The sequence below is a fragment of the Stegodyphus dumicola genome, chromosome 10 (assembly GCF_044657685.1).
Source record: "Stegodyphus dumicola isolate Sdum_Otavi_A_Nest chromosome 10, ASM4465768v1".
NCBI lineage: Eukaryota > Metazoa > Arthropoda > Arachnida > Araneae > Eresidae > Stegodyphus > Stegodyphus dumicola.
The window spans coordinates 84,303,663-84,330,385 of record NC_140777.1 but is presented as its reverse complement, the minus strand read 5'-3'; the positions used below and the strand labels follow the sequence as shown (position 1 = coordinate 84,330,385).

The 26,723-nt window shown below is 32.0% G+C and overlaps 1 protein-coding gene across 10 annotated transcripts in view; it reads right to left on the bottom strand.

The window, feature by feature from the left end:
- polybromo (protein) overlaps window positions 1-26,723 on the bottom strand; it is a 174,135-nt gene that overhangs the window by 131,544 nt on the left and 15,868 nt on the right. For all 10 annotated transcript variants that reach the window (XM_085825181.1, XM_085825188.1, XM_085825183.1 and 7 more), the window contains exons 2-4: window positions 24,155-24,278; window positions 19,157-19,254; window positions 15,932-16,079 (exon numbers count right to left, since the gene is read on the bottom strand). In XM_085825181.1, the coding sequence (XP_085681307.1) occupies window positions 15,932-16,079; window positions 19,157-19,254; window positions 24,155-24,244 (336 nt within the window). In that variant the 5' untranslated portion in view covers window positions 24,245-24,278. The remainder of the gene's footprint in view (window positions 1-15,931; window positions 16,080-19,156; window positions 19,255-24,154; window positions 24,279-26,723) is intronic.

Sequence of the window (26,723 nt, the reverse complement as noted above, 5' to 3'; positions counted from 1 at the left end):
TTCCAAATATTTCCCTACTGATGTAGAATGGTATGATTATTTACAAGCAATGGCTGTTATGACAAATGATTAACCAACAGAAAGTGGTTCGGTGCGAGAACTTCAAAGTCTGTAAGATCCTCAGACGTTGCTGTCACAGATGTGAGTTCAAGCATGACTCAACCTAAGTGATGAGTGTAGTGAACTCTGGATATGTTAGTATTGCAGATCCTACACTTCGATGAAGGGGATGTTTCATTGACTTGACAGCTGATTCCCCAAAACTGCCAAAATGAGGGGCTGCTGGAAGATTGAAGATCCATTTTATACTTTCAGAGGCAACATAAGCTCGAACTGATTCATTTCGTTCATATTTTGAAAAACACTTCTGGATCTCTCTATTAGCTCCAAAATTAGTGTCACAATCACTAAAAATCTCTACTAGTCTACATCTTCTTGCAATGAATCGTTTCAGGGATTCTAAGAATGCATTTAAAGAAAGATATCTTCAAAGACTTCTAAAAGGATAGTATGCATTGAAAAGCATACAAAAGTGCATACGCAGACCTTTGGCCGCGTTCATTTCGATGTTTGATCATAAAAGGTCCAGTGAAATACACACCAATACAATAAAATGGTCTAGTATATATAACATGCGAGACAGGTAAATCGGACATGACTTGAGTGGCAAGTTTGGCTCTATACCTGCGGTAGATAACACACTCGTTGCGGACTTTTCGAATGGAAGATCGAGCAGATATCAACCAGAAGCTTTGCCTCAGAACACATATCAATAACTGAGGTGCAGCATGTATATATTTTAGGTGAAAATGTTTAATGATCAGTTTGTTGATGAAATGGTTTTTAGGAAGAAAAATTGGATGTTTTTCATTTTCCGGAATATTATTCTTTAATGACCATTGAAACGTAAAACACCTTCTTTGTCCAGAAATGGATTTAAGCACAGGATCTTATTACTCGTTTTCAATGGAAGTGATCTAAGCAATTGCGAAATTTCTTCCTGGAATTTAAATAATTTTTAGAACTTTGATTTTTGCTTTCTTGAGTTCTTCCGTAGTTAGGAAAGCTAACGATTTCTTCTTAGGATGGGAACAGTTATTCACAAATCTTATACAGTAGGTAAAGACTCAAAGTAATTTGGACCACAACGAATATTTTAAAATACAGTAATTTCTTGAACTCCTAAAACACTGATATTAAACTACTTCTTTTCTTCTTTCATGGCAATTTCAGGAAGATAGAGTGTTTCTAGAAATTGAAAGTTATCTATTTCATCTATAGGTTTGCTTAACCAGACAGGAACCATTTATTAAAATTTGTTAGTTGAGAAGGTAAGATACCTCTCGTACCTATGTCTGCCATATTATCAATTGCCGAAACATGACACCATTTCGCTTGAGTAATCATCGTCTGAATCTTGGACACTTTATTTACGACAAATGACTGCTAGCAATAACATTCAGAAGATAGCCATGCCAGCATTATTGTTGAATCCATCCAAGCTATGATGTGTTTAACTGGTAAATGAAACTCTCTTAAGACTTGCATGCAACAAATTTGCTAGCAATAAAGCCGAACATAATTCTAGATGTGGCAAAGATTGGGTTTTCAGAGGTGAAATCTTTGTTTTAGAGGTAGGTAAAGAAACGTTTGTATCTGAATTTTCCGAAATACACTCTTTTGGAAAAAAATTGTCGTGTATGAAATGCTGAGATATTTCCAACAAGAAAAGTGAATGATGAATTTAAATTTAGATTTAGCTTTGCTTTCTATTTTTACAGAACAGTGCAGTTTTTATATTTTTGTCTGCTATGATATTAATATTGTGTGTTTAATCCAGTTAATACTAAGTAATTAAATCAAGTAAAATTAAGAAAGGAAATTGTCTCTGAAGCCTCATGCTATTTTTTGGGTAAGTGAAATATTTTATTTATCTTTATATTAGGTTGCAATGCAATGCACTAGATATAGTTTTGAGCCAGTAAGTATCAGGCATATGTAATATTGATTTTGTTACTTGAAAGTATCTAGTTAAGTAGTAGTCTACATTCAACACCACATACAGACACTGCTGTGCAAAAGATGTTAGCAGCAATGGTTGCTACAAGGAAATTTCCGATGAAATGAGGACTCTGGAAGGCCAAGGAGCACAAATGCGAGGCAAGATAGGATGATTGTTCGCCAGGCCCGGAACCGCCCCAATGGTATCATTGCCGACTATTCAACACATTACAGGCACGTCTATACCTCCTGTGGTACCGTCCACCATCTCATAGTGCCTGTCTGAAGTGGGGTTACACTCACAGAGGCCTTTAAGACTGTTGGGTACAGGCGAGCGAACTTTTTTTTCTTAAGCGCATGCATATTAATTATGCCAGCGCAGCTGTCTCTTCTCCCGACACATCTGACATTTGAGCCTACGAAGATGGTGAGAAAATATATGCTGTGTGTTGGTCAATATGATTTGCTGTGTGATCTTTTTATTCGTTATTCATCTAAACAAAGTGTGTTGTCCTACGATGGCTTCTTTACTCTAAATATTGGCCTCTGAACAACAAATGGTAGCAGCTCCGTGGTTATATCAAGAAGAATTGGATATAAAATACCAAGTTGAAACTGAAACTATCTTAGTGAAAGCCAGAAATGGAGAAGTGGAACGTTCCCGAATTAACTGGTGAGAACTATTTTATTTGGACATTGAAAATTAAAGCTGCCTTATCACTGAAAAGACTTGACTCGGTAATTTCGACTGTGAAACCAGAAAACTTAGAAAGATGAAAAATTGTGGAATGAGAAAAATGCTGACGCCGTAGCGTACATAAAACTTTCACTATCGTATCAACAGGCGCTTCAATTCTCCACAGAAGAGAATGCAAAAATTCTTTGGGAGAAAATAAAGTAAACATTTACGGGACAAGCCGAAGATCGAAAAACAGATGCTGGTAATGAGTTAAAAAATTTAGAAATGAAATTGTATGAGTCGGCTAATGATTATATTGCAAGAGCGAGAGGAACAGCAACAAAATAATAATCGCTACGACTAGATGTATCTCCTCGGGAACTGGTGTTTTACACAGTCTGTGGACTTTGTGGTAAATTCTCTCGAATTAGGAAAATTGTAAAAACTCAGCGTGAAAAAACAATTGATGAAGTACTCGAAATACTCAGCTAGGAAGAGTCTACACACAATTCAACGAACGGGAAACGACCTAATGGGACCAATGCTGAGGCCATTTAAATCCAAAATATATGCTTAAAATGAAAGAATACATTGATATTAATGATGTAAATGATTTTAAGTGTGAAATTTATGACATAAGTAAAATAACTAGAAAAAGTCATCCAAATATTGATATTAATCAGAGTTCAGAAAATTTTAGAATTAATTCATTCGGATCTCTGTGGCCCTGTTCAAACCGAATCAATTGATGGGTCTAAATATTTTATGATCTTAGTGAATGATTTTTCTGTAATGCATTTTACTTATTTTCTTAAAAGTAAAAGTGAAGTATTTGACGCATTTTCTAAATTTAAAGCCAAGTATGAAAATTTAACTGGTAAAAGAATTTGAGAACAGACAATGATTTAGAATTTGTAAATGAACAATTAGATAATTATCTTGCTGATTCAGGTATTTTTCATGAAAAAACAATTCCATATAACAGTGAGAGTAACGGGAAAGCTGGACAGGCAAACAGAGTTCTTTTGGAAAGAGCTAGGACATTACTACATGAGAGTGAGCTTCCGGTAAAATTCTGGGCAGAAGCAATTAATTTTAGTACTCAAGTATCAAAATTAACACCCTGGACAGGAAAAGAAAAAATTCCCTTAGAAATATGGACCGGTAATAAACCCAAATTAACCCATTAGCCGCTTGTGTTGCGTTGACGCAACGGTCAAAATAAATGCGTATATAAATATAACACCTAAGAATATTTTATACCAGCAGATGATTTTGTGTACGGAATATTATGAAGATTATTTCTGTAAAAAAATATTTGCCTTCAACGATCATTTTGCTTATAATAATTAATCTCATACTTTAAGCAAAATTTTCGACCGGGTATTTTTGCTGAAAATATTTAACGAAAGAATCGCCGTCTTTATGAGTGATCTATTTTTAGTCAAGGTCACCGTTTATCAGAACATTACATCAGTCAGATGTTTATATTTGTGTTGGGAAGGATGGGAAAACAGGTGTTGCACTGACGCAATGTCAGCAGGAAACGGGTAGTCACTCTCCTTTTTCAATCATTTATTTCAATGTTCTGGTTCACAAATTTGGTTGTTTAAAAATGCCTAGAACGAGGTATCTTACATTAGAAGAAGCCCTTTAAAGATTTTTTGATGAAGAAACAGATGATATTAATGTTAATAATGACCAGAATGAAACTGATATTGTTGTTGTTCCCCCAGAAATTGCAGAATCTAGTGACGAAGAAAGGAATGGCGATGTTTTAAATAATGATAATGATATTTTACAAAATGATACTGCTAGGGAAGTTGAAATTCACGTAAGAAGTAAGTTTCAGCCTTCTAAAAGCAGTTGTAGTCATACTAAAAAGTTTAAAAAGCAGAAGATGGAAATCTTGAAGTGGATAAAAAGGAACTGTTAGTTATGTCTCAGAAAGAACATGAAGAAAGAGATAGAAGAGGAATTATAAAAGACAAAATACAAGGTAAAACTAGTACACAGATTTTTGTTTTGGTTTAGACATTTACTCTCTTCTCGTTGAACAGACAAATATATACGCTCAGCGTAAAAAAAAAAGCACCCAGAATTTATTGCATCTGGAGCCTATATGAGAAGATTTATTGGAATATTATTACTTACAGGATATCATTCTTTACCTCAAGAAAAAATGTATTGGTCTCTTGATAAGGACATTTCCGTTTCTGTTGTACGAGAATTGATATCATGTTTGCAGTACAGGAATATGAAGCAGAATTTGCATTTGACAATAGTCAAATTGACAATATTGATAAATTATATGAGGTGAGACCGTATCGTAACTTACTAAATATCACCACTTTTTACTACTGGAAATATACTCTTTTAGATTTCAGATGCGAGAATGCATTATTCCTTTTGCAAACTCCTATTAAGAGTGTAAAATCAGCAAGAAATAGATCAGCAACAGGAAGAACTAGTAAATTCAGCATTCAAAACCATTGCATGGAGATGGTAGACATTTTATCGTAAAGTCCATTGATAACAAAAGACTTTGTTGTAAAGAGTACCACAGCCAGACTGTTTATAGATGCAAAGTATGTAATGTAGCTTTACATCATGATTGTAATCAAGCTTTTCATGCTTGAATCTTTCAACTGAAATAATATGTATTTGTAAAAGAAATACAATGTATATTTTAATATTAAATTAATTACAAGTAAAGTGATTTGTAGATTTATAAAACGTTATACAGGTAAAAAATAATCCTGCACTCCACTCAAAAGAAACATCACACGAGTACAATCCTACTCACTAAACATCCATAGTCTTATTCCGCTGACGTTGTGCGAACGCAACGCTCGCGTTTTCCACAGGTAAGAGCATTTTTTTAATTTTCAGTGTAAATTTATGTTATAAATGCTTAATTTAATATTTGTTATTATTTTCATGAGAAAAGAAACATTCCTTGTAGTTTTGGCAGTTAATGGGTTAAACTATCTAAAAAAGTTTGGATGTGTATGATACTTCCACATTCCAAAAGTAATGCAAAACAAATTTGACATACCAGGGAAAAGAGGGATAATGTTAGGATATGCCAGAGAAAGAAAAGAATATCATATTAATGATATAGCAAGTAACAAAATAATTGAAGAACGGTCAGTTAAATTTAACGAATCTTTAAAAAGTAGTAATTATATCAGGAAAACTAAAACCATAGAAACTTGGGATATTGAAGAATTAAAAGGAATTCTGTGGAAGGAAAACAAAGTAGATCAACAAAAAGTGAAAAACCACACCTCGAATTGGTTGTTAAGGAAAATACTCAAGCAAGCGAATATGATGACTCATCGAATTTCGAAATTGCCGACATGAGCGGTTGTAGCGGGGGTGATGACAAGGGGAATAAAGTGCAAACATCTGATAACTATGAAAAAAAGTAATAAATATGGAAATGAAATGCCATTAAGACGATCGGATTCAAGAGGCGCAAATCAAAACAACTAGCATCAAATATAATCGGTAATGTTCCGAATGATTTTTCAGAAACAAAACAAAGTGCTAATTGGTATGACTGGAAATCGGCAATGGAAAATGAATTAGATTCATTACATAAATACGAAGTGTGGGAAATAGTACAGAGGCCTGAAAAAAGAAAATTAGTAAAAAGTAAGTGGGTGTATACTTTGAAGGAAGGAGACTCTGGGGAATTAAAATATAAAGCGCAATTAGTAGCGGCTAGGTTTAATCAAATAAAAAATAAGGATTATACCAAATCATATTCATCAGTAGTTAAATTGAATGTTTTAGATTATTGCTTGAACTTTCAGCTAAATTAAATTTGACTGTTAAATTTTATGATGTAAAAACAACATACTGTACAGTGACTTAAATGAGGATGTGCATATGACACCTCCATCTGGTTATGAAAAACTGACTGGAGAAAAAAAAGTATGTAAATTAAAGAAACGCATTTATGGGTTGCCTCAATCAGGTAGAAATTGGTATATGAAAATAAAAATGGAATTAGAAAAACTTGGATTGGTACAATTAGCATCTGATAATTGTATATTCATTTATAATGATACCAAAAACATTTTTATATTATGTTTGTATGTTGATGATTTAGCTGTATTCTGTAATAATAATGATATGCTTGAAAATACTATTTCTAGAATTAAAAATGTATTTGAGTTACATGAAAATACTAATTCAAAATTTTTGGGAATGCAAATAGAAAAACTTGAAAATGGTATACGTTTGTCTCAAACAGAATATATTGAATCTTTATTGACTAAACACAATATGGAAAATTGTAAAGCAGTAAAAACGGCAATAGTTAAAGAGGCAGATAAAGGTTTTTCATGTACAAATGAAAAAATTGATGCAATTTTGTATCAGGAATTAATTGGGGAACTTTTATATTTAGCGAATAGGACGCATCCTGATATATCATTTGTAACAACTTATTTGTCCCAATTTAATCATGTACCAGAAAAAAAAGCATTATCTTTTGGCTAAAAGGGTATTAAGGTATTCAAAAGGTACAAAAATAAAAAAACCTTTCTATAGCAATGATTTTGGAGTTTTAAATGTATATGCTGATGCTAGCTGGGGAAATGCAGAAAATGTTAAGTCATTTTCTGGTGGTACTATTTTACTAGGTGATTCATTGATTTCTTGGAAATATCGTAAGCAGAGAAGTGTTAGTCTGTCTACTTGTGAAGCAGAATTATTTTCTATTTCTGAAATTTGTAAGGATATTATTTGAACTGTAAATTTATTATCAGAATTAAAATGTAAACAATTTTTGAATACAGACAGTCAAGCTGCCATCCAGTGGATCAACTGTGCCAGATCTTTGACGAAATCCAGACACATGAACTTACGTTTCCATTTTATGAAGGACTTAATAAAGGACAATATCATTAAGTTGGAATATTCACAAACTGATAATATGATTGCAGATTTTCTTACTAAGAATGTCAGTGAAGAAAAATTAATCTATACATTGAGAATAATTTCCTCCATTTCTTAACCCTTTAACGGTTTGACCCGGATTTTCTCGTTCTTTTATGCGAGCTCCTTAACGGTTTCTCCCGCAATATTGCCAATATAAATATCTCCTTGAAAACGGATTGACCCGTCTTTTCGTTAGACTTAAAAGAAACGTCAAAAATGGATAGCCTGGATTTTTGTCTCACTTTCATCCCCAAGTGCCTAAGGGGAAAAGCATCCCTCCAACCCTGATGACAATAGTTAATGAATGACCCTCAATAGCACGGGAAGTTTTACGATTAATTACTCTTGATGTTTTATGATAACGGCGACCTTACACTGGTTCTAAAGTAATAAGAAATTTGTTACCAGTTAGAAAGTTATGGACGAAGAAATAAGAATTTCTGTTTAAAAAAATAAAAAAAAATTTTTTTAATACAAAAAGGAGATTTTTTATAGAATAAGCTTTTATTTATAACTCAAAAGATTAATAAATTAAAAAAAGAAAAGTAATTTAGCTATTGTTCTGCTATTGGAAGGGATTCAGGAATATATGTATGCACGTCATGTGCATGTCTGTGTATTTATATGTGTGTAAACACACGTATACGTTCGTATGTATATATATGCGAATACATGAACACACACGAGGGGTGAAGCAAAAAAAAAGTTTACAAGGCAAATAAAAAGGATTTATTAACAACAGAAACAAGATACAAATGGGAATCAAGAGACACATCTGGCCTTCACTTTTCCACATAGTCGCTAAACCTGTTTTGGCATTTGTCAGAACGTTCGACCAACTTGTCCTGGTAGTAATCGGGGCCCTGCTCATTGAGCCATTTCTCGGCAGCTGTTTTCACTGCATTGTCTGAGGTGAACCGTGTTCCGGATAAGTATCGCTTCAATGCCAGAAAAATGAAATAGTCACTTGGAGCCAAATCGGGGTTGTATGGGGGGTGATTCCAGACCTCCCACTTGAACTTTTGCAGCAATTCTTGAGTTTGACAAGCTGTATGGGGCCTGGCATTGTCATGCAGAAGAATGACGCCTTTGCTCAGTAATCCAGGCCATTTGCGTCGGATGGCTTTACATAATTTCGTTAAGGTGGCACAATAACGATCAGCCTTAATGGTATGGCCACACTCCAAATACTCGATTAGGATAACACCAGTTGTATCCCAGAAAACGGTTGCCATCACTTTACCGGCAGAGGGTGTGACCTTAAACCTCTTCCTCGTCGGTGATCCAGCATGTATCCACTCCATTGTGGCTCTTTTGGATGTGGGGGTGAAGTGATGAAGCCATGTTTCATTACCGGCAATGATGCGATCAATGAAGTGTTGGCCGTCTGAATGGTATCGCTGAAGAAATGTGAGGCTGCACATCATTCGAGTGGCCTTATGCTCCGCGTACAACGCACGTGGAACCCAGCAGGCACAAACTTTGGAATATCGCAACTCATGAGTTACGATACGCTGAACGTTACCATAACTCAGGTCCAACTCTGAGGCAATCTCACGCACAGTTACTTGTCGATCCCTTTGGATGATTTCTACAGCACGTGCCATGTTGATATTCGTCCTTCAAGAACTTGGACAGCCCCTCACTCAAATATTGCGGTTTTCCACATGCTCCTGCCCGCTTGATAAGAATGACACCATTTCGCTACCTGTTGTCTACTCATTGTTTTGTAATAATATGTCTGTGAATTTCGGATGCAGCCACATTCTTGGCCTGCAAGAATCGACTTACGATTCGCACCTCTATGCAAGACCACTTTTCTAGAGGTTGTGCCATTACTGTCACACTTAAGTGTCTGCGAACTGACGCTACTTACTCGTAGAACCGCTGTAGGACAACTAGTGCCATCTGTCAACCACCCTGGGTGGAAATATTCGCTCCACAATTATTACGTTTCAAATGCTTCTGCTTGTAAACTTTTTTTTTAATTAAATAATATTCTTTACAAAATTCATTTACAAATTTATATCATGAATAATAAAAAAAAGTTGCATCCTATATATATTTTTGACATTGGAAATCGACCGTTTGATTTCGTTATTTAAGTGTCTACACTTTTAAAATCCTTGATATAAATTGCATATAAATTGAATACTGTAAAGAAGTTTAATTAATCTCTTGTTCCCATTACATTAAAATATGCCATAAATTACTTTTTGCCTTTGGCTTATTAAGAATTTTATAAGTTTTGAACAAAAGCTTGTGTTATAAAACTTTTTTAATTTTTATCTTCTTAATCTTAATAACTTATTTTCAATGAAAATTTTCAATTGAAAAATCATTTTTCAAAAATGAATAAATTTTTTTTTTTTCTACTTCCAATAAATGCCTCAAATAATTTAAAACATTTTCTGACTTTTCCCTCAAAAATCAGAAGTTATGTTAAAAATATACAAATTTCAATTAAAAGAATATCTTACATCAGTGAAAACATTAAAGTTTTGACATTTGTAGTTTGTCTTGCAAATGAAAATATGTGCAAAAATCGTGTCAATGTTTTTTTAATAAAATTTTAATGGAATTTTAAGAAATTTGTTTTACCATATTGTATTGTCATCGACAGTCAATATGTTTACAAAATTTGAACTTGATAGCTTATCCTTTGCAGAAATATTATGCTGTTTAAAAGAGGTCATCAGAAGAAATTTCGCATATTTTTGATTATTTATATAACTACTTATACTTTGTGCATTTTGCAACAATTATTTCATTCAAAACATTTTTTTGCCTCTCCCACACTTAATGATCTTATCACCATTCTGATGATTCTTGAAGGCTTTGAAAAACCAAACTTTGAGTACGTTCTCATAAATTTAACTTGATAAATACTATAAAAATACAACTGTTCTTATATGAGTAGAATTTATCGCCCGATGGAAAGGTTTTGCTAGAATGCTTTAGTAATCAGTAGAGTTTTATACTGATTTTAGGTTCTTTTTTCTTAATTTTCAGTTGTTGTTGCTCTACCATTAACCTCTCGAGATGACTTCCGGCTCGCATACATTTACAACGGCAGTACCATACAATACCATGGCAGTCAGCGACGCTAACCACTATACCAGGTGGGCTGCAATTTTCAGTTGTTCACGAGTCTCTTAAAAAGCTCTGCTGCTTAAAATGTTAATTGCTTAAAAATATTTGCAGTCTAAAGCAAATTTGATATTTACATGTTTTTACCTTAATATTTCTTTATAAAGATAAAATGACAGTTGTCAATACAGACGGGTTTAATGTATTTGGATTACGACGAAGCACGCAATTGTTTATCTGCCCAAGAGGAAGGAAACTTTCTAAGAGAATCTGACTTATATTCTCGTTCCACTTGTAAAAAAAGCCAAGAAAACTTCCATGCAACCAGCTCGTTGGCCAGGATTTGAACCCGTGTTGAGCTAGCTGTGCTTAGCGATTTTAGATGCTCTGCCAAGTGGGGATCCGGAGTCTTATTTAAAATCTTGTTTCGAAATCTTCTACCCTAATTTAGTGTGATAGTTGTAGTATGAGGATTAGGGTTATGTAAATATAACAAAGCATACGAGAGCTATGAGCCTTCGTATAAACTGGGTTACACATGTAGAAAACCACGAAAAACAAGCAGGCAGGAATCCCGTCTCTGAGAAACAGAACTGATTATTTTCCTTTAATCTGAAATCTAAAACAAATAAGATAGAAAACAGCACTTTTCGCGGGAGCTGTATTCAGTATACAAAAGCTTTAAGTACAGTTTTTGTACAAGCAAATAGCAAAATTCCTATGCTAACAGCCCCACTGGATTGGCTGCCTCACTGTCGGTGGGGGAAAAAAGTAGTTTAGCTTTCATATGTAACTAACATACCAGCAGCTCACCCTGTATCATTCCCTACTAATTCATTAAATGAAGATTGGATCATGAGATAAATTTTGCTTCTTCCAGTGCCAGTTACAAATCGTACAGCTGTTCAGTAAAATTTGAATTATATCATTAATGTTGCATATTACTAAAATGTACTTGTTCTTTAAAGTCCTTGATCTGTTCTAAAAATAGTTCCGCAGAAGTTTCAGAAATGAAGTATAATTTAAAGCTACTTAACGTTTCTATGCATATAAAAATGTAAAACTGTTTAAAATGCATATCGTTTAACGCTTTCTGTTTTATTTGGAATAATATTTCAAAAATAAAACTCGAGTTGGTTACGACCCAAGCAATACTTAACGGGATAAAGAGCCATAGTTTTATAGTGCTAGGATCATGCATTCAGTTTTCGTCGTTTTAATAAAATCCATTATGATACTTATGCTTGTAATTATAAACTGCATTTACGTATACAGAAGTATGATTAATACACTAATATCACAGAATATACGCTTTTTATATTCTGACAAGTTTTGTCAAGATACCAATTTTTAGTTCACATATAAGTCGTAAATTCCCTAGCCAGATTCTATTTTTATATCAACAGATGCATAAAGGACAAAAACAGTTAATTATATTTTTTATTCTTTTACAAAATTTAATTCTTTTAGATATAATTTTTAACGGTAAACGATATTCTGCTAAGTTATAATATAAAAATTATTACTAATAATAATTTATATCACTCAAAACAGAAGTGGAAAACTCATTCAAATCATATTTAATCAAAACATTTTACAAAGTTTTTGGGAAAAGGTATTTTGGTTTGTTTGATTTTTAACGGTTAATTCAATCATTAAAGCATTTTTACCGTGTTTCCTCATTCATATAAAATTAGCAAAATAATTTACTAAATAATTCTTAGATGTAATAGTATTCTTGTTTATCTTTTGTTATATGACTAAAAATAAATAAAAAAAAGTGGCTGGTATTCAATATTTATTTTTATTTAATTATTTAATTACAAATACTTGGCTATTCGTACTTAAGACATAGTCTTTCCATATTATCACTTTTCTATTAGGTCTTGAAATTATGTTAAGGACCTAATAGAATTCAGAAAATTCTATGATTGCATAAAACTGTGGGAGGTGCTAATAATGACAAATTTTAAATGAAAATAGAAATTTATTTAAATAGACCACAATAGAATAGAAATTTATTTAAATTGACTATAATTATTCTTATATTCTATGTCATTTCAGTACTATAATTTCAGTTATTAGCTTAAATACTGCAATTTAGTCATATAATTTGTAAGTGGAAGTCCCACGATTTTAAATTTATGCATAAATGAGCAAATACATTTTGAAAGTTAAATATATATATATTTTACAATTCATTTAACTGAAGAATTAAAAGGGATTTTTGTACTTGTCTGCTTTATGCATTTAATGTATAAAATGCGGAAAAGTGAGAAAATCCATCCAACACAGAGAAATAATTCTTTCTAGTCTGTGGTAAGATTGTATCAAATTCGTTTAAACTTCCGTTTAAATTTGAAATGCGCTCTCTCAAATCAATGAAGGAATACATTTTTGGTTTTAAATTCCATATTAGTAGCAACTGTATAATAGCCAAAATTCTAGAAATTGCTATAAAATCCCGAAAAACATTAGAAAGATTATTGCTGGCCGATTCCATGCTGAAAAGATCAAGCATTTACAAGGATGAGCTCAACTGTTAACGAACAACTTGTGGAAAAAATTCAACACTAAAATATAAATATGTATGCCAAATTTTCCAAAAATTCCTGGTAAATATTGTACTCTCATCGTAAATATATATGGACTTATAATGTGATGAAAACTGAGTCGGTAAAAGAATGGATTAAAATTTAATTTCCCAAAATAAATTGGCCTACTAAAACTAAACAAAATAGATAAGTAAATAGTAAAAAAATTGTGTAACAAAATAAATAATGATCTTTCTTAAAATACTGCCCAATAAAACATGTCAAATAATTGAAAATTTACAAGCTTGGAAGCTAAAATTCTAAAAAGATTTCAGAAAATTCGGACGTCACATATTAAAAGAAACAAGTCTACAAGCTACAAGTACAAAGAAAGAGGAGAGACGAAACTAAACGCAACAAGTACTTCTTGCCATTCAATAGCGGGGAGGCAATTTTATGGCTTACCCATCACACTAAGGGGAAGCAAACATACTGCTGTAGGCTGGGCCATCTTAGAGAGATTTCAAAAAACGAAAGCGATTTTTTTTTTTTTTTGGAGGGGTTTGTTGACTGACAGCGCGACCATTTTCAAAGCATATCATTCCGAGGGACGGGCTCATTAATGGGTTAATGTAATGTGATATCCATTGTTTGTATTTCATTTTTGTATTGAAAAAATGTTGCTCGCAGGAGGGGTGTGTTGGGTAGAGGCGAGCAAACTTTTTTTTCCTTAAGCACATGCGTATTAATTATGCTGGCACAGCTTTCTCCTGACACATCTGTCATTAGAGCATATAGAGATGGTGAGAAAATATATGCTGTGTGATGGTCAATATGATTTGCTGTGTGATCTTTTTATTTATATTCATGTAAATAAAGTGTGTTGCCCTACGATGGCTTCTTTACTCTAAATATTGGCCTCTGAACAACACAGACGCTTGCCTTTCCCACAACATCGGCGGAGTCGTCTGGAGTGGTGTCGCAGTCAGTCATAATCATAATAACCATAATGATCATAGATCATATAATACAATGCCTATAGACTCAACACTATACGATGCTTATAGACTAGCATCATATAGTTTTCAGGGATGAATCCCACTTCACTTTTGAAGCAGATGACCACCGTGTTCATGTCTGGAAAGGATGGGGCCAGTGGTCCCAATCAGCCTTTCTTTTACAAGGGCATATAGCCATAACCCCTGGTGAGATGGTGTAGGGCACTATTTATGACGGCAAGTCATCTTTAGTCATCCTCTGTACATATTTAACAGCTGAACAATATGTTGATGCTATCCTGTGGCCGGTTGCATTACCTTTCATGGCACGTCATCCTGGGGCCATTTTCCAACAAGATAATGCCAGGCCACATACTGCTCACATATCTTTGGACTGTCTCCGTGCGGTTGATACTCTTCCTTGGCCAGCAAGGTCACCAGACCTTTCACCAATCGAGAATGTCTAGGACATGGTATGCCACCAGATTCAGGTACCACAAAATATCGCAGCTCTGTAGCGACAACAGATAAATGCCTGGCAGAATGTGTCGAAGGATGACATTAGGAACCTCTACCACTCGTTGCCTTGACGAATGCAACTGTCAGTAATAGAAAGCAACTGTAGTATCTTTTGAACATCCCCCTTTAAATATTGTAACTTCTAAGCCTCAGATAATCTTTCACTTTTTCTTACAGCTGCGTGAAAGAAATTGGGAAATGTTAACCATTTATAAATAGCACCAAAAAGTGTAGGTAAGGATAAAACAGGAAATTTAATTTCAGTAGAATCGGATACTTTCATCAGCACTGATTTTGCTGCTACTGTAGAATCAACTCTACTTTCTTTACATCTTGAAATTGCTGTATTTATATTAACTAACATTTCATCATATGTTTCAAATATTTTCTCTTTCTCCACTCAGTACGTGTCAATTTCTTCATCTTCGATACACAACCCAATTATTTTAGCAAAAATATCATTTATTTCTTCTATCGCAGAATTAAATCCATTTCTTCTAACATTTAAGATAGCAGAATCCAATTGATTTATTTTATCTAGGGTTTAGTTCTTTAAACGGGTGATTGAGGATTTAAGTGCCTTTTTTTTAATTAAGAAAAGTCTTGAAACTCTCCATTATGAAAATAGAATACAATCAAGAACACGAAATTGCATTAAATGAATTATGAACTATAAATTAATTAAATGCACAAATTGCATTAAAGAAATTATGAACTCACCACAAGTTAAAAGAATCACAGTAGAACATGAAATCACCATACATTGAAAGAATAACAGTAGAATTTAATATAGCAAAACTGAACTAAGTGAATTTTGTTAAATAACGCCACATAAAACAAATTGAAAATTCACAAATGCATAGGTCCTGCTGCTTCGACGAACCAATAAGTAGTGTAGAACTTATGTAAATAAGTAAAACTTCAAGCAGACTGTATGCATAAAAGTGTATTTATTGAATAATGAAAAAACAATGAAAACTAAAAGATCACTACTCGAGCAAGTTAATTTGCATCTGCCTGTGGTTGCTATGTAGTTTTGAAAACGTGGCCTAAACAGATTTTGTTCTCAACACTTAGCAAACAAATGCAGTAATACTCAAAGAAATAATTATGTTATTTTATTATATTCTATTAATTTACAAAAACTAAATACAAACCTTGTAATATGTCCTAGCATTATTAATCATTAATTCAATATCAGCAGAAAACTGCTGCACATCCATATATTCGTCTGTTCTTAATTTCTGCTGTATTTTTAGGAGATCAATTGGTGTTGTAATTACATCATAATAATCTGCTAAGCACCTAGAAAGGAAATACACGTCTTACAAATAGCAGATTTGAATTTAATATAAATACTTGAATAAAACTACAGTTAAAGCTCCATTTAATCCAACTTCTTTTAACTGATATCCAGTTAATTAGAATATAACTAAACATTTTTTTTAAAATGTCTTCTCTTAACTGAAATCTTGATTATTAGAAAATGGTTTAGAAATATTAATTCAAAACTATTAATTGCTGCTACTTATTTTTCAGCTTCTTCCATTTCCTTTTAATTCAAAATTAAATACATATTTTACAGTGCAAAAAAGTGAATTCAACAAATATAACAATGTTCAGATAACTACCATTATGTGCTTTCTTTGATGGATTATGGATACTTATGTATTAGCACAATCCCCTTGATGCTACTTGGCAATATTATATATATAAAAAAAAGATAATGATGATTCATAATTACACAGAATTATTTACTCCTTGCATATATATTTTATGTTTTCATTAGGTATATACCCAAAACTCAGTCCATAAACTTATTCAGAAGTGGGTTTTTGCTTCTTTTGTTCCTATAGAAATTCTGTAGCGATTACTTTAATATATTCAAATTAGTTGTTCCCTTCAGGATTTTGAGCAAAATACTGCATTTCTTCTTTTGCACCAAAAGTGCACATATAAAATTCGAAATGAAAATGAAACAACAAAAAACCATAGCACCTATTGTGTGCAAAGAAACCACAAGTGCACATTTAAGTGAATAACATTAAGTGAGTTTAAGACCAAATAATATGACAACTTGGCTATCTGAACCACTAGAATTTAGAATACAAGAAAAATGCATAAAAAATGGCAGCATTGTTAGTTAAAACTGAAGAATATGTGCATGTTTGCCATATTCTGAGAAGCGGCAACTTCTATTAAAGTTGTAGTAAATCATACTTTCTGCAAATTAACTTGGAAGTTCTCAAGTCTAGTTAGACTGGCAAGCATATTAGGCTCCCTTTTTTTGAAATTACAATAGAATCCTTAAAAAGTTTTAAGTCAATCAACAAGAGGCGCACATCATGTTCGAGTCATCATTTAAGTTGACACTAGTTGATCTGACTTCCTTATTGAACGAACAGCATTTAATATAAAAATATATTTTATTTAACACACAGAAACGAGATTAATACTGGAAGCATTTTATAGCAAACTTTTTCTTGTCAATGGAACCCACCAAAAGAGACTCAGGCAAAAGAGAAGTTGTGATGCAAAACAGCACATGATGTGCACCTCTTGCTGATTTGGCTGATGCGGCGCATCTCTCGCTCACATGAATGAATTGCTACATCATAAAGGAAATGGATTAATTTACTTAAACTCTACAGTTGCCTTTCTTAATATTTAAACTATTCAAAAACAAAAGTCTTAAAGGCCTTTGAAAAGAATGTTCATGTCAAAAAATAAGCTCCTGAGCAATGCTTTTACAAAAACCCAATCTAAAGTTCTTACAATCCATGTATTATATGACTTAATGCATGATTCTCCATATAGAAGGAAAAACAATTATTATAAAAAATTAGAAAATTTTTAAGTTTTGCAGAATTAGAGCAGCACTTCAGCTTGCATTAAAAAGCAATTCAGAAATTACGTTTCATAGCATTTATTATTTTGTTTAAATATCAATCATATAATCAAGATATTTGAAAATCACCAACATGAAATATAGAAACCAGTTTAAAACATGACAGATGGATAGAAAAATATTTTATTTTAATAATTTTTTCTCGGAAGTTTAAGCTAAACATACTATTCTTATTTTAATATCATAACAACTTTATTACATTTATTTTTATCTAATATCATAATAACTTTATTACATTTGTTAAAAAAATTGCCACAAAATTCACAAATCATTGATTCAAAATTTTTGCAATCAAACTGATTTTAAAATCAGTCAAAATATCGAAAATAAACAAGCTACGTAATGAACACCAAAAAATTTATATTACGGGAAGGGAAAAAGATCTTTGTGTGTGTGTGTGTGTGTGTGTGTGAAATAAAGAAAATGTACGCAAACAGCAATTTGAATTTGTCACTGACAAGTCTCCAAACAGCCAAAATTTTTAGTAATTGTGAAAAAAATTGCAAACTGTAAAAAAAAAAAAAAAAAAAAAAAAAAAAAAAAAAAAAAAAATTACAGTTAAAAAAAAAAGTAATAAAAAAGATTTAAAAACTAGAGCAATAAAAACTCATGAAAATGTGCAGATATCAACTAATCAAGGGTCAGTAAATCTTGCTGTAACCTATACTGTGATAGAAAAATTACCTCAATAGCCAACCACCTCTCATACAGATTTTTTTTTTTTTTTTAATTTTTTTATTTGACTGGCAACTTTTTCTCTAAACCAATGTTCTAAATGCCACTAGAAACAATAGGGGCCCTAGAAACACTGTCATCCTTAACTCTTCATAGAAATTATAGAGCCTTCTGAAAACATCCTTCTCCTTATTTGAGAGCTTTACTCACGTCTTTTGTTCATATCCTTAAAGAATTCCTGAATTCACCAATAACAGTGGGTGAAAGTGTGACCTTCACAAAATTTGAGCTTAAACTTTTCTGAAGTTCATACTTTCATCACATTAGGCTGAACTACAGTTATAAGGTCAAAGTCCGAGAACTATTTTTCAGTAAAGCAGACAATATTCTTGTTGATAATATCTATTTTGAAATGCTGAACAAACAACAACTAAGCATCTTGAAACTTTTCAGTCTAGGGTGGCTGATTGTTCCTTGTTCTTTATAATACAATTTGTGGTGGCTCTGTTACGAGTTGCATGGAATGAACTCTACTTTATTCAGTTGAAATTTTAATTCACATCAAGAATAGCAGTCACAGGAAAGGGATAGAAATTACATTGCCCAAAATTAAGAACTTTTAAATGCTAAGAATCACTTCACAAAAACCTAAAGACTCTTAAAGACCATAAGAACTATTTACAAACAGAATTATCTTTGCCTTTTTATATATATAATTATTTTGCATTTCAAAATAGATAAAAATTGAGAAAGATTAACGATTTTCACCAGATTTACATTATGGATAGGCACAGCATACCTTCGATTTGGAGCTCGAATGAATGATTCACATAAAAGACGGCCATCTTCAGTTTTATAATTCCTGATTGTATCATATAAATCTTGACAAATTTCAATCTGAAAAACAAATGGAAAATACAACCATATAAGAAAATTTTCATTGTACTTCAACTTGGCGTGCTATAATCATCTTTGGTTTTGCACCATAATCTCTCACTCACTCACTCACTCACTCATTGTACTTCAAGAAAATATTTCTAATAAATTATATATGTTTATTGTTAAGCTTTTTTAAGGGTGCTTTTGCTTTTTACTTAACCTTGGATTAATAATTGCTCTTTATTTCATAAATTACAGTTTCATACTTTTAATGTTACAATTTCTGCATGCCATCTTATCAGATTTAAATTGATGACTATAATCCAGAAAAAACCCTACTCCGGAATCGGCGAAGTGCCGACGAGTCCAGATTAAAAACTTTGTACTGTATAGTACTGCTGTTTATAATTTAAAATAATATGGCTTTATTAAGTAAACTGTCACTAAAGATAATACCAAAATCTGTTTAAAATCCTAATAGTAAGATTTTTAATGTATATTAAATGTAACTTTATACTGTAAATTAGTACTGTAACCAAGCCTTTAATATAAGGGGTATTCAAATGCAAAGGCACGAAACATCATAACAAACAAATTGGTTGAGATTTTAATATGCTGCTCTGGCATAAAATAGTGAGACATCTAAGGATATGAATGTAGTGGTCCAACCTGGTTGTGCACATGCGCAAAAGCCCGCACATGATGTCAGAGTGAAGCAGGCAGTTGTGTGTTCCGTCAAATTGGTGCAGCAGTGCGTGTGATGACATCTTGGTATTCACATTGCAAATTTCGACAACTGAGGAGCAGCAAGACGTTATCAGATTTCTGATTCTGGAAGGGGTACAACCAGCCAATATTCACTGCCAGATGGTGGTCGTTTTCGCAGCAGATTGTGTGTCCGACAAGTCAGTGAGAATGTTGAGCGGCAGTTTTTGAGAATGCTTGGATTGTTTGAGTGATGACCCGAGACCACGTCAGGTAAAAATGGTAATCAAGGCCAAACTCATCGGCAAGGCAAACGACTTGGTGATAAAAGACATCTCGAAAGGAAGCACTTCAACTTGGATGTCGAGCTATTTGACACAGCAGAGGAGACTCGCTTCTGTCACAGCTACAGGAATTCTAGAAAAAAGGAATCCTTCAACTGGTGAAGCAGCGAGATAGATGTGCTCAAGCCTTTGGTGATTATTTGTGAATAAAGACTTCAGTATATCTACAGTGTCAATTTGTACCTTTTCATTTGAACACCCCTAACATAAACTCTGCTGTTAATACAAACTATAATAGACTCATTGCTAGAATGAGGGTGGCCTGTGGTGAGTAACCAGTGAAAGACTTCAGTAAAGGCCAAGTTATGCACCTGTTAGGTTGTAGACTCTTGCTCTGTAATATTCTTAAAATTACATGTGATGTACGAGTGTAACTCAAACTTGTTAATAAATTGCTACACTATAAAGGACTCTTTTACGACCACATCAAACACGACACCCAACAGTACAAAATTATGTTTGCACAGATATCTTTTACAAATCTGAGACTGGGAAATTCTAAAGATTTTAATTTAAATCCATGCAACAATAAAATAATATGGCTGCTCTAACAATAAACACAAAGTTAAATGAATTAAGAATTACTACATAATTCATAAATATGTCAATTAAGTACTAAACCATAAAACAGTAAAAGAAAAAAACTGAACTATATAATGATATTAAAATTTTAATAATAATACTGAAAAAGTTTATAATAAATGAAGTGTGAAAGATGATGTAACAAAATTAATTTTGTAACATATCTTAAAACAATTGTGTTGAAAGTAAATAGAAACTGAAACTATTTAAAAATAGTTAACTACAACAATACTATTATGAATTTTTATAAAATACATATCCAAGGGTAATGAAAGGAATTCTCTATGATTCACAGCTAGTTCAAGTTTGTATTTTTCATAATATTATCTATCTGCAAACGTTTGACACAAAGTACTTCTTCAAAGTGTAATAATTTTAATGAGTCACGTTATTGTAATTTCACGGGTACAGCTGATAACAACAATAACGGCTCCATATAGAGAGAATATTAGTGAATGCAGTTGGTATAATTTCATGGGTCCAGTACTATTAACAGTATTAAACCACTCAGTTTGTTATTCAATAGCAGAATAAATTTGAAAGAAAAATTAAATATCTTACACTTTGATGAACGACAATGCATGGAAGATCATACATATATGGATGGTTTCAATGAATCCAGCTAGTAATTAATAATAACCGAAATGAATCTGCATTTATTGCACTTAAATTTCTTAGTTTTAAATAGTAACAGAATAATTTTTAAAGAAAAATTAAATATCTTAAGTTTGAAATAATTAAATATCTTGCTAAATGATAACACACTTCAAAATGTTTTATTTTGGCCAGTGGCAACACATTTCTCTAAAATCTCCGAGTTAGTTTATCATATTCAAAAGACATATAAATATATTACCTTTTCCCAAGTAGCACACTTCTTTTACACTGATGAGTTTTCTGATTAAATATGAAACATAAATTTCTCATGCTTTGAAGAGTGACAATACAAAGCTTTTAAATCACTGAGTTTGTAATCAAGTCGGTTAAATTAACTTAAAATATAGGTATATAAAAAGTGCAGGCCCTGTGGGGTGATTTTTGAGAAACCTTATGTAGCAGCGACATTCCTATTGCTTTGATGGTCAAGTGCACCAGATTTTACTAAGAACAGAGAAAAAACATAGATTTGTATGAAAGACAAACACTTTATTTATATCAAAGATTTTTCCCTCAATAAGTTCCCTCTTCATTTTAGAATTTTCAGATGCAAATTTTTAGAATAACAGAAATTTTTAACTAGTCATTCTAAAAAACTGCATACATTTAGAATGCATAGAAGAAACTAATTTAACTTGTTTAGTAATATGAGCACTGAGAATAAATATGAAATGATACATGGTGAACGTCACTGCAGAGCTGCTGAGACAGAATTTTTAGAATTTAGAATGAGCAACAAAATCTACAGATGAGAAAATTTTTAGAGAACAGGCAACAGAATTTAGGGCAGCAAAAATATCAGAATTTAGGGAGGCATGAGGCAGTACAATTTAGAACCCACAGGGGTTGTGTCAGGTGAGAAAGTTTCTAGAACCCCCTCTGTATGGTGCTTTGAGACATATAAGATGAATCTTTTAAAACTGTCAGTTTTCAATTTTTTTATTAACAAAAAAAAAAAAAAAAATTCCTTTTCTACAGATGCCTGTGGAAATCCTCATTAATATTAGAACCATGTTTACAAATTCCCATGCTTGTGGCTAGTGAAATGAAGAGAAAATAAAGGAAGATAAACATCTTTCTAAATCTTAATCTATATTCAAAAGTAGAAAATTCAAATAAGTACATTTCTATTGTTCTTCCTAAAATTCGCAGCCCTCCCTCCCCCCCAAAAAAATAAATAAATTCATCTCCAAACTTCTCTAAAATATGCCCATTATGTGTAAATACCATGAAGTAATTTTTCCTTTTGTCACATTTTTCTTGAATTTTTTTAAAATCACAGGTCTACAAATCTTGCATTAAAATCTTTAAGCCTTTCACGGTGAAAGTCTAAAATCTGAAAGGAAAATTATCTATTCCAATTCTGTAAGACCAAAAATCCAGAAGAGTTTTGGGGGGAAAAAAATCTGAGAAGAATAGTATAAAGGGAATTTTGAGACACTGATGCACATTTGAATATTCTAAAATGATTATACGGGAAAAAACTCTTACAATGAAAAGATATAAAAGGCAAATGAAATTAATTTTAAAATAATTACAATAACTATTTTGTTTTCGCTAAGATTTCAGAAATTGTGCTTTATATAGCATTTATTATCTTGTTTATTTTTCACTCAAAATATTCCTAAGTTCATAATATATAAATTTGCATGCAATGTAATGTCACTTTATAATACGACAGGGGAAATAAAAAATGCCATTTCTTAAACAGGATTTTAATATATTATTGCTTTAATGATATTTATCTAATTTAGATTTTAAAAAAAGTTGTCAAAAAAATCCTCAAATTTCTGAATTAAACATTTTGTATACAAGTGTATCTTAAAACTGTCAAATTTATCATTGTTTATTAAAAAGAATTCATATCCCTAAAAGGAAAAAGTTGTTTTCAATGTAATATTTTATGAATTCTTTATGCACAAAAAATAAGCCATTTTAATATGTTTATGTTTCACTTCTTGCCCAGAAACTCAAGTAGCACGGCATTTATATTAAAAATAGGAACAAACTCAAACAATAACCCATTAAATACATATTTCTCAATAAATCACCAAAAATATTTCTCCAAAATGCTACTTAAAATGGCAGCCATAAAAAACACACAGAAATCTCAGATAAGTAAAATTAAGAGCCTTCTGCAGATTCTGGTAAAAATTAAAAACTTTCAGGGAAAAAAAAATTATTTTCAAAAACACTATTTTGGGTGGGGGAGGGAGTTACTCTGCTCTTGTAAACTGTACATATGGGACATGGCTGAAAATATAATCTAAAATTATAAGAGTTACTTATATTAGTGTTCTATTACAAGTATTATGTTAAGTAAATTTAATTAGATATATATCACTTTATGACACCAAATACACATCCACATAAATATACACTGTCTAGATAAAAATATATATATAAAGAGTAAAAAATTTTTTGAGTATAGAAAAATTAATGTTTTAGACAATTAAATTACATTTCTTACAATAACAGGTGTTTCTTGTATCTTTTAAAAATAAAAATTTGGATATTATTAATAAAACATCATTAATAAATATTATTTTAAATATAAAATGTCATATTTTATATAATTTATATCTAATTTAGCATACTATAATATAAAATAGTAATAAAATATCATTTACAGGATCAAGGAAATTCTTCCTTCGTTTTGAACAATCACTTCCATCTTTGCTATCTTCAGATGAAGTCAATATTTTTTTTCTTTTGGGCATTCTATTAAAATTTCAGGAGTCTTTGCACTATATACTGTAAAAGATAAAATTATAAAGCTACTAAAACAAATTCGTAAAATACAATATCTTATTAAAGAAAAAGTAATCAAAATATTTATATCACACATACATACACCATGAATCATACAATTTTATACTAGAAAATGAGTATGGATATGAATAAGCTGGAGAGATTCATAAGCAGTATGAAATTTTCAAAAAATTCTTTAATTATGCAAAAACATTAAACTTAAATTACCTTTACAGATCCCCATGCAAAATCTTTAGTACTTTCTTACTATCTGCTACCCCACTGAAAAGTTGCGAAAAGTATCGAAGAGGCAATGTATCATGTCACCCAAACGCAGTTATGTGACAACCACGATATCATCAAAAGACAACTCAGGTATGTGCATGTTCCCTCTTTTATTTTAATTACACTAGAGCAGCAGTGCCCAACCTCGTACTTGCCAATTGTTTTGTATGTGCTCGCCAGCCCGATAAGGTACTAAAAAATATTTTAAAAATAACCATTCATTTATATTTCTTAATTGTTAAAATATGGTAAGCATTTATAGCCATAAGAGATATTTTGCAAGACGTTATAAAATAATCGATTGCTGACTGATGAACTTGACAGTGAATATGGAATCTTATTGAATCTATTCTGATGTTAGATGGTTCAGCAGGAGAAAAGTACTTCAACGATTTGTAAAACTTCTTTCGCCAATAAAGCAGTTTTTGGAATCCTGAAACAAAAGTTATAAAGAATTGGACTACAATAATTGGTTATCCGATCTGTATTTTCTCAGGGATATAGCAGACAAACTGAACAAAGATCTCTAGGAAAAAGAAAAAACCCTTTTTCAATTGACTGGGACTGTAACTGCTTTTCAGATAAAGTTAAATTTGTGGATAAATCAGATGAAAGAAAAAATTTCACCCATTTTCAGAATCTATTAAGCCATATTAATAACCACAAGGCAATTTAAACAGAGAAATACAGTCAAAAGTTGTTCATCCGGACTCATCGGGATTCCGGTATAAAATATTCTATTAACTGTCAAGAATTGCAAGATATCTTAGTTCAAAAAACACTAATTCGAATCACACATAACATCAAGATACATGAACACTACAAATCAGGTTTCTAAACTCCCATGTTTATTCACGTCTAACACACATTCAACTGGCGGTGCCAGATCCAAGAACAAGAAGTATATATACATCGTGAAAGATTTACGCCCTCTTTGGTGATTAAAATATATTTCCAAATTAAATTTCTTACATCCGGATTATCGATTTTTCCGGATTATAGATCATCAGTTTAAATCTGATAAGATGGCATGCAAAAATTATAAAATTAAAAATATGAAACCATAATTAATGAAATAAAGAACAATTATGATCTAAGGGGTATCAAAATTTACAAAAAGAAAAAGTTTAATATTTATTTGTTTACTTTATTAAACATTTCTTTCAATGTAAGTTGTTTAAGTTGCTTCGTTTCATGTGATAATACTTTCTCTTTAATTCTATTAAACAGACATAATTTCTTGTTTAGTTACAAAGTTCCGCTGTTCAAGTCCTATCCTGCTGAGCGAGAATACCGACTAATTTGTCAATCAAAATTTTTTCGTTTTCAATAACCTCTGCGTCACTTTCTTCACTATTGGAAGTGAATTATAATGATGAGGAACTTGATTTAAATCATATCAAAGACAGAGTACATCGAGATGAAATATTACATTTAGTAAGGAATTATAAGCGAAATAAAATAAAAACATCTGCCCTGAAGATAAGGATAGTGCTGACAGATCAACATCCAATTCATTGCGTGCAGCGTCATTTTGCTCCCACCGCAGAGCAGCGTGAAATTGATAAACATATTTCAGAATGATTAGATAATCAAAAGATATGCCTTTCTCCATTTTTTGCAGCAATTCCACTTTCTGTTTAATGGACTTCGAAAAATACTTTCGCTTTGTAGATCCTTTACATATTAGTAAACATATATCGGAAATTCTATTTGACATAACTGAAAGTTCAAGCTTGCTTTTATAAAATTGCTCTAACATCTGCAAAAAATAATAAGCCGGATCCAATTCGAAGATTAAGGAACAACGCAATCTGCAACATTAACTGAATTAGATAATTTTAGCTTAGCTTATACCGTCCGTTATACATTAATTAAACGCGCATGCGTAAACGTATTATGCGCATGCGCACACTGCGCATTCGCAGCCGTAAAGGTCTTACGCGCAGCGTAAATGCCTATGCGCATGCGTCAACTCGATGCATGTGCAGAAAGTTTGTAGCTTTGAGGTCCAGATTATAGATCATTCCGGATTATTTCCGGGTGTCCGAATTAACGACTTTTGACTGTACTCAAAAAAACTAATGCACTGAAAACTAATTTTGAACTCTGCTTCTCCGATTTCCATAAAGTTCAACCTATATTATTATTCATCTCATACCC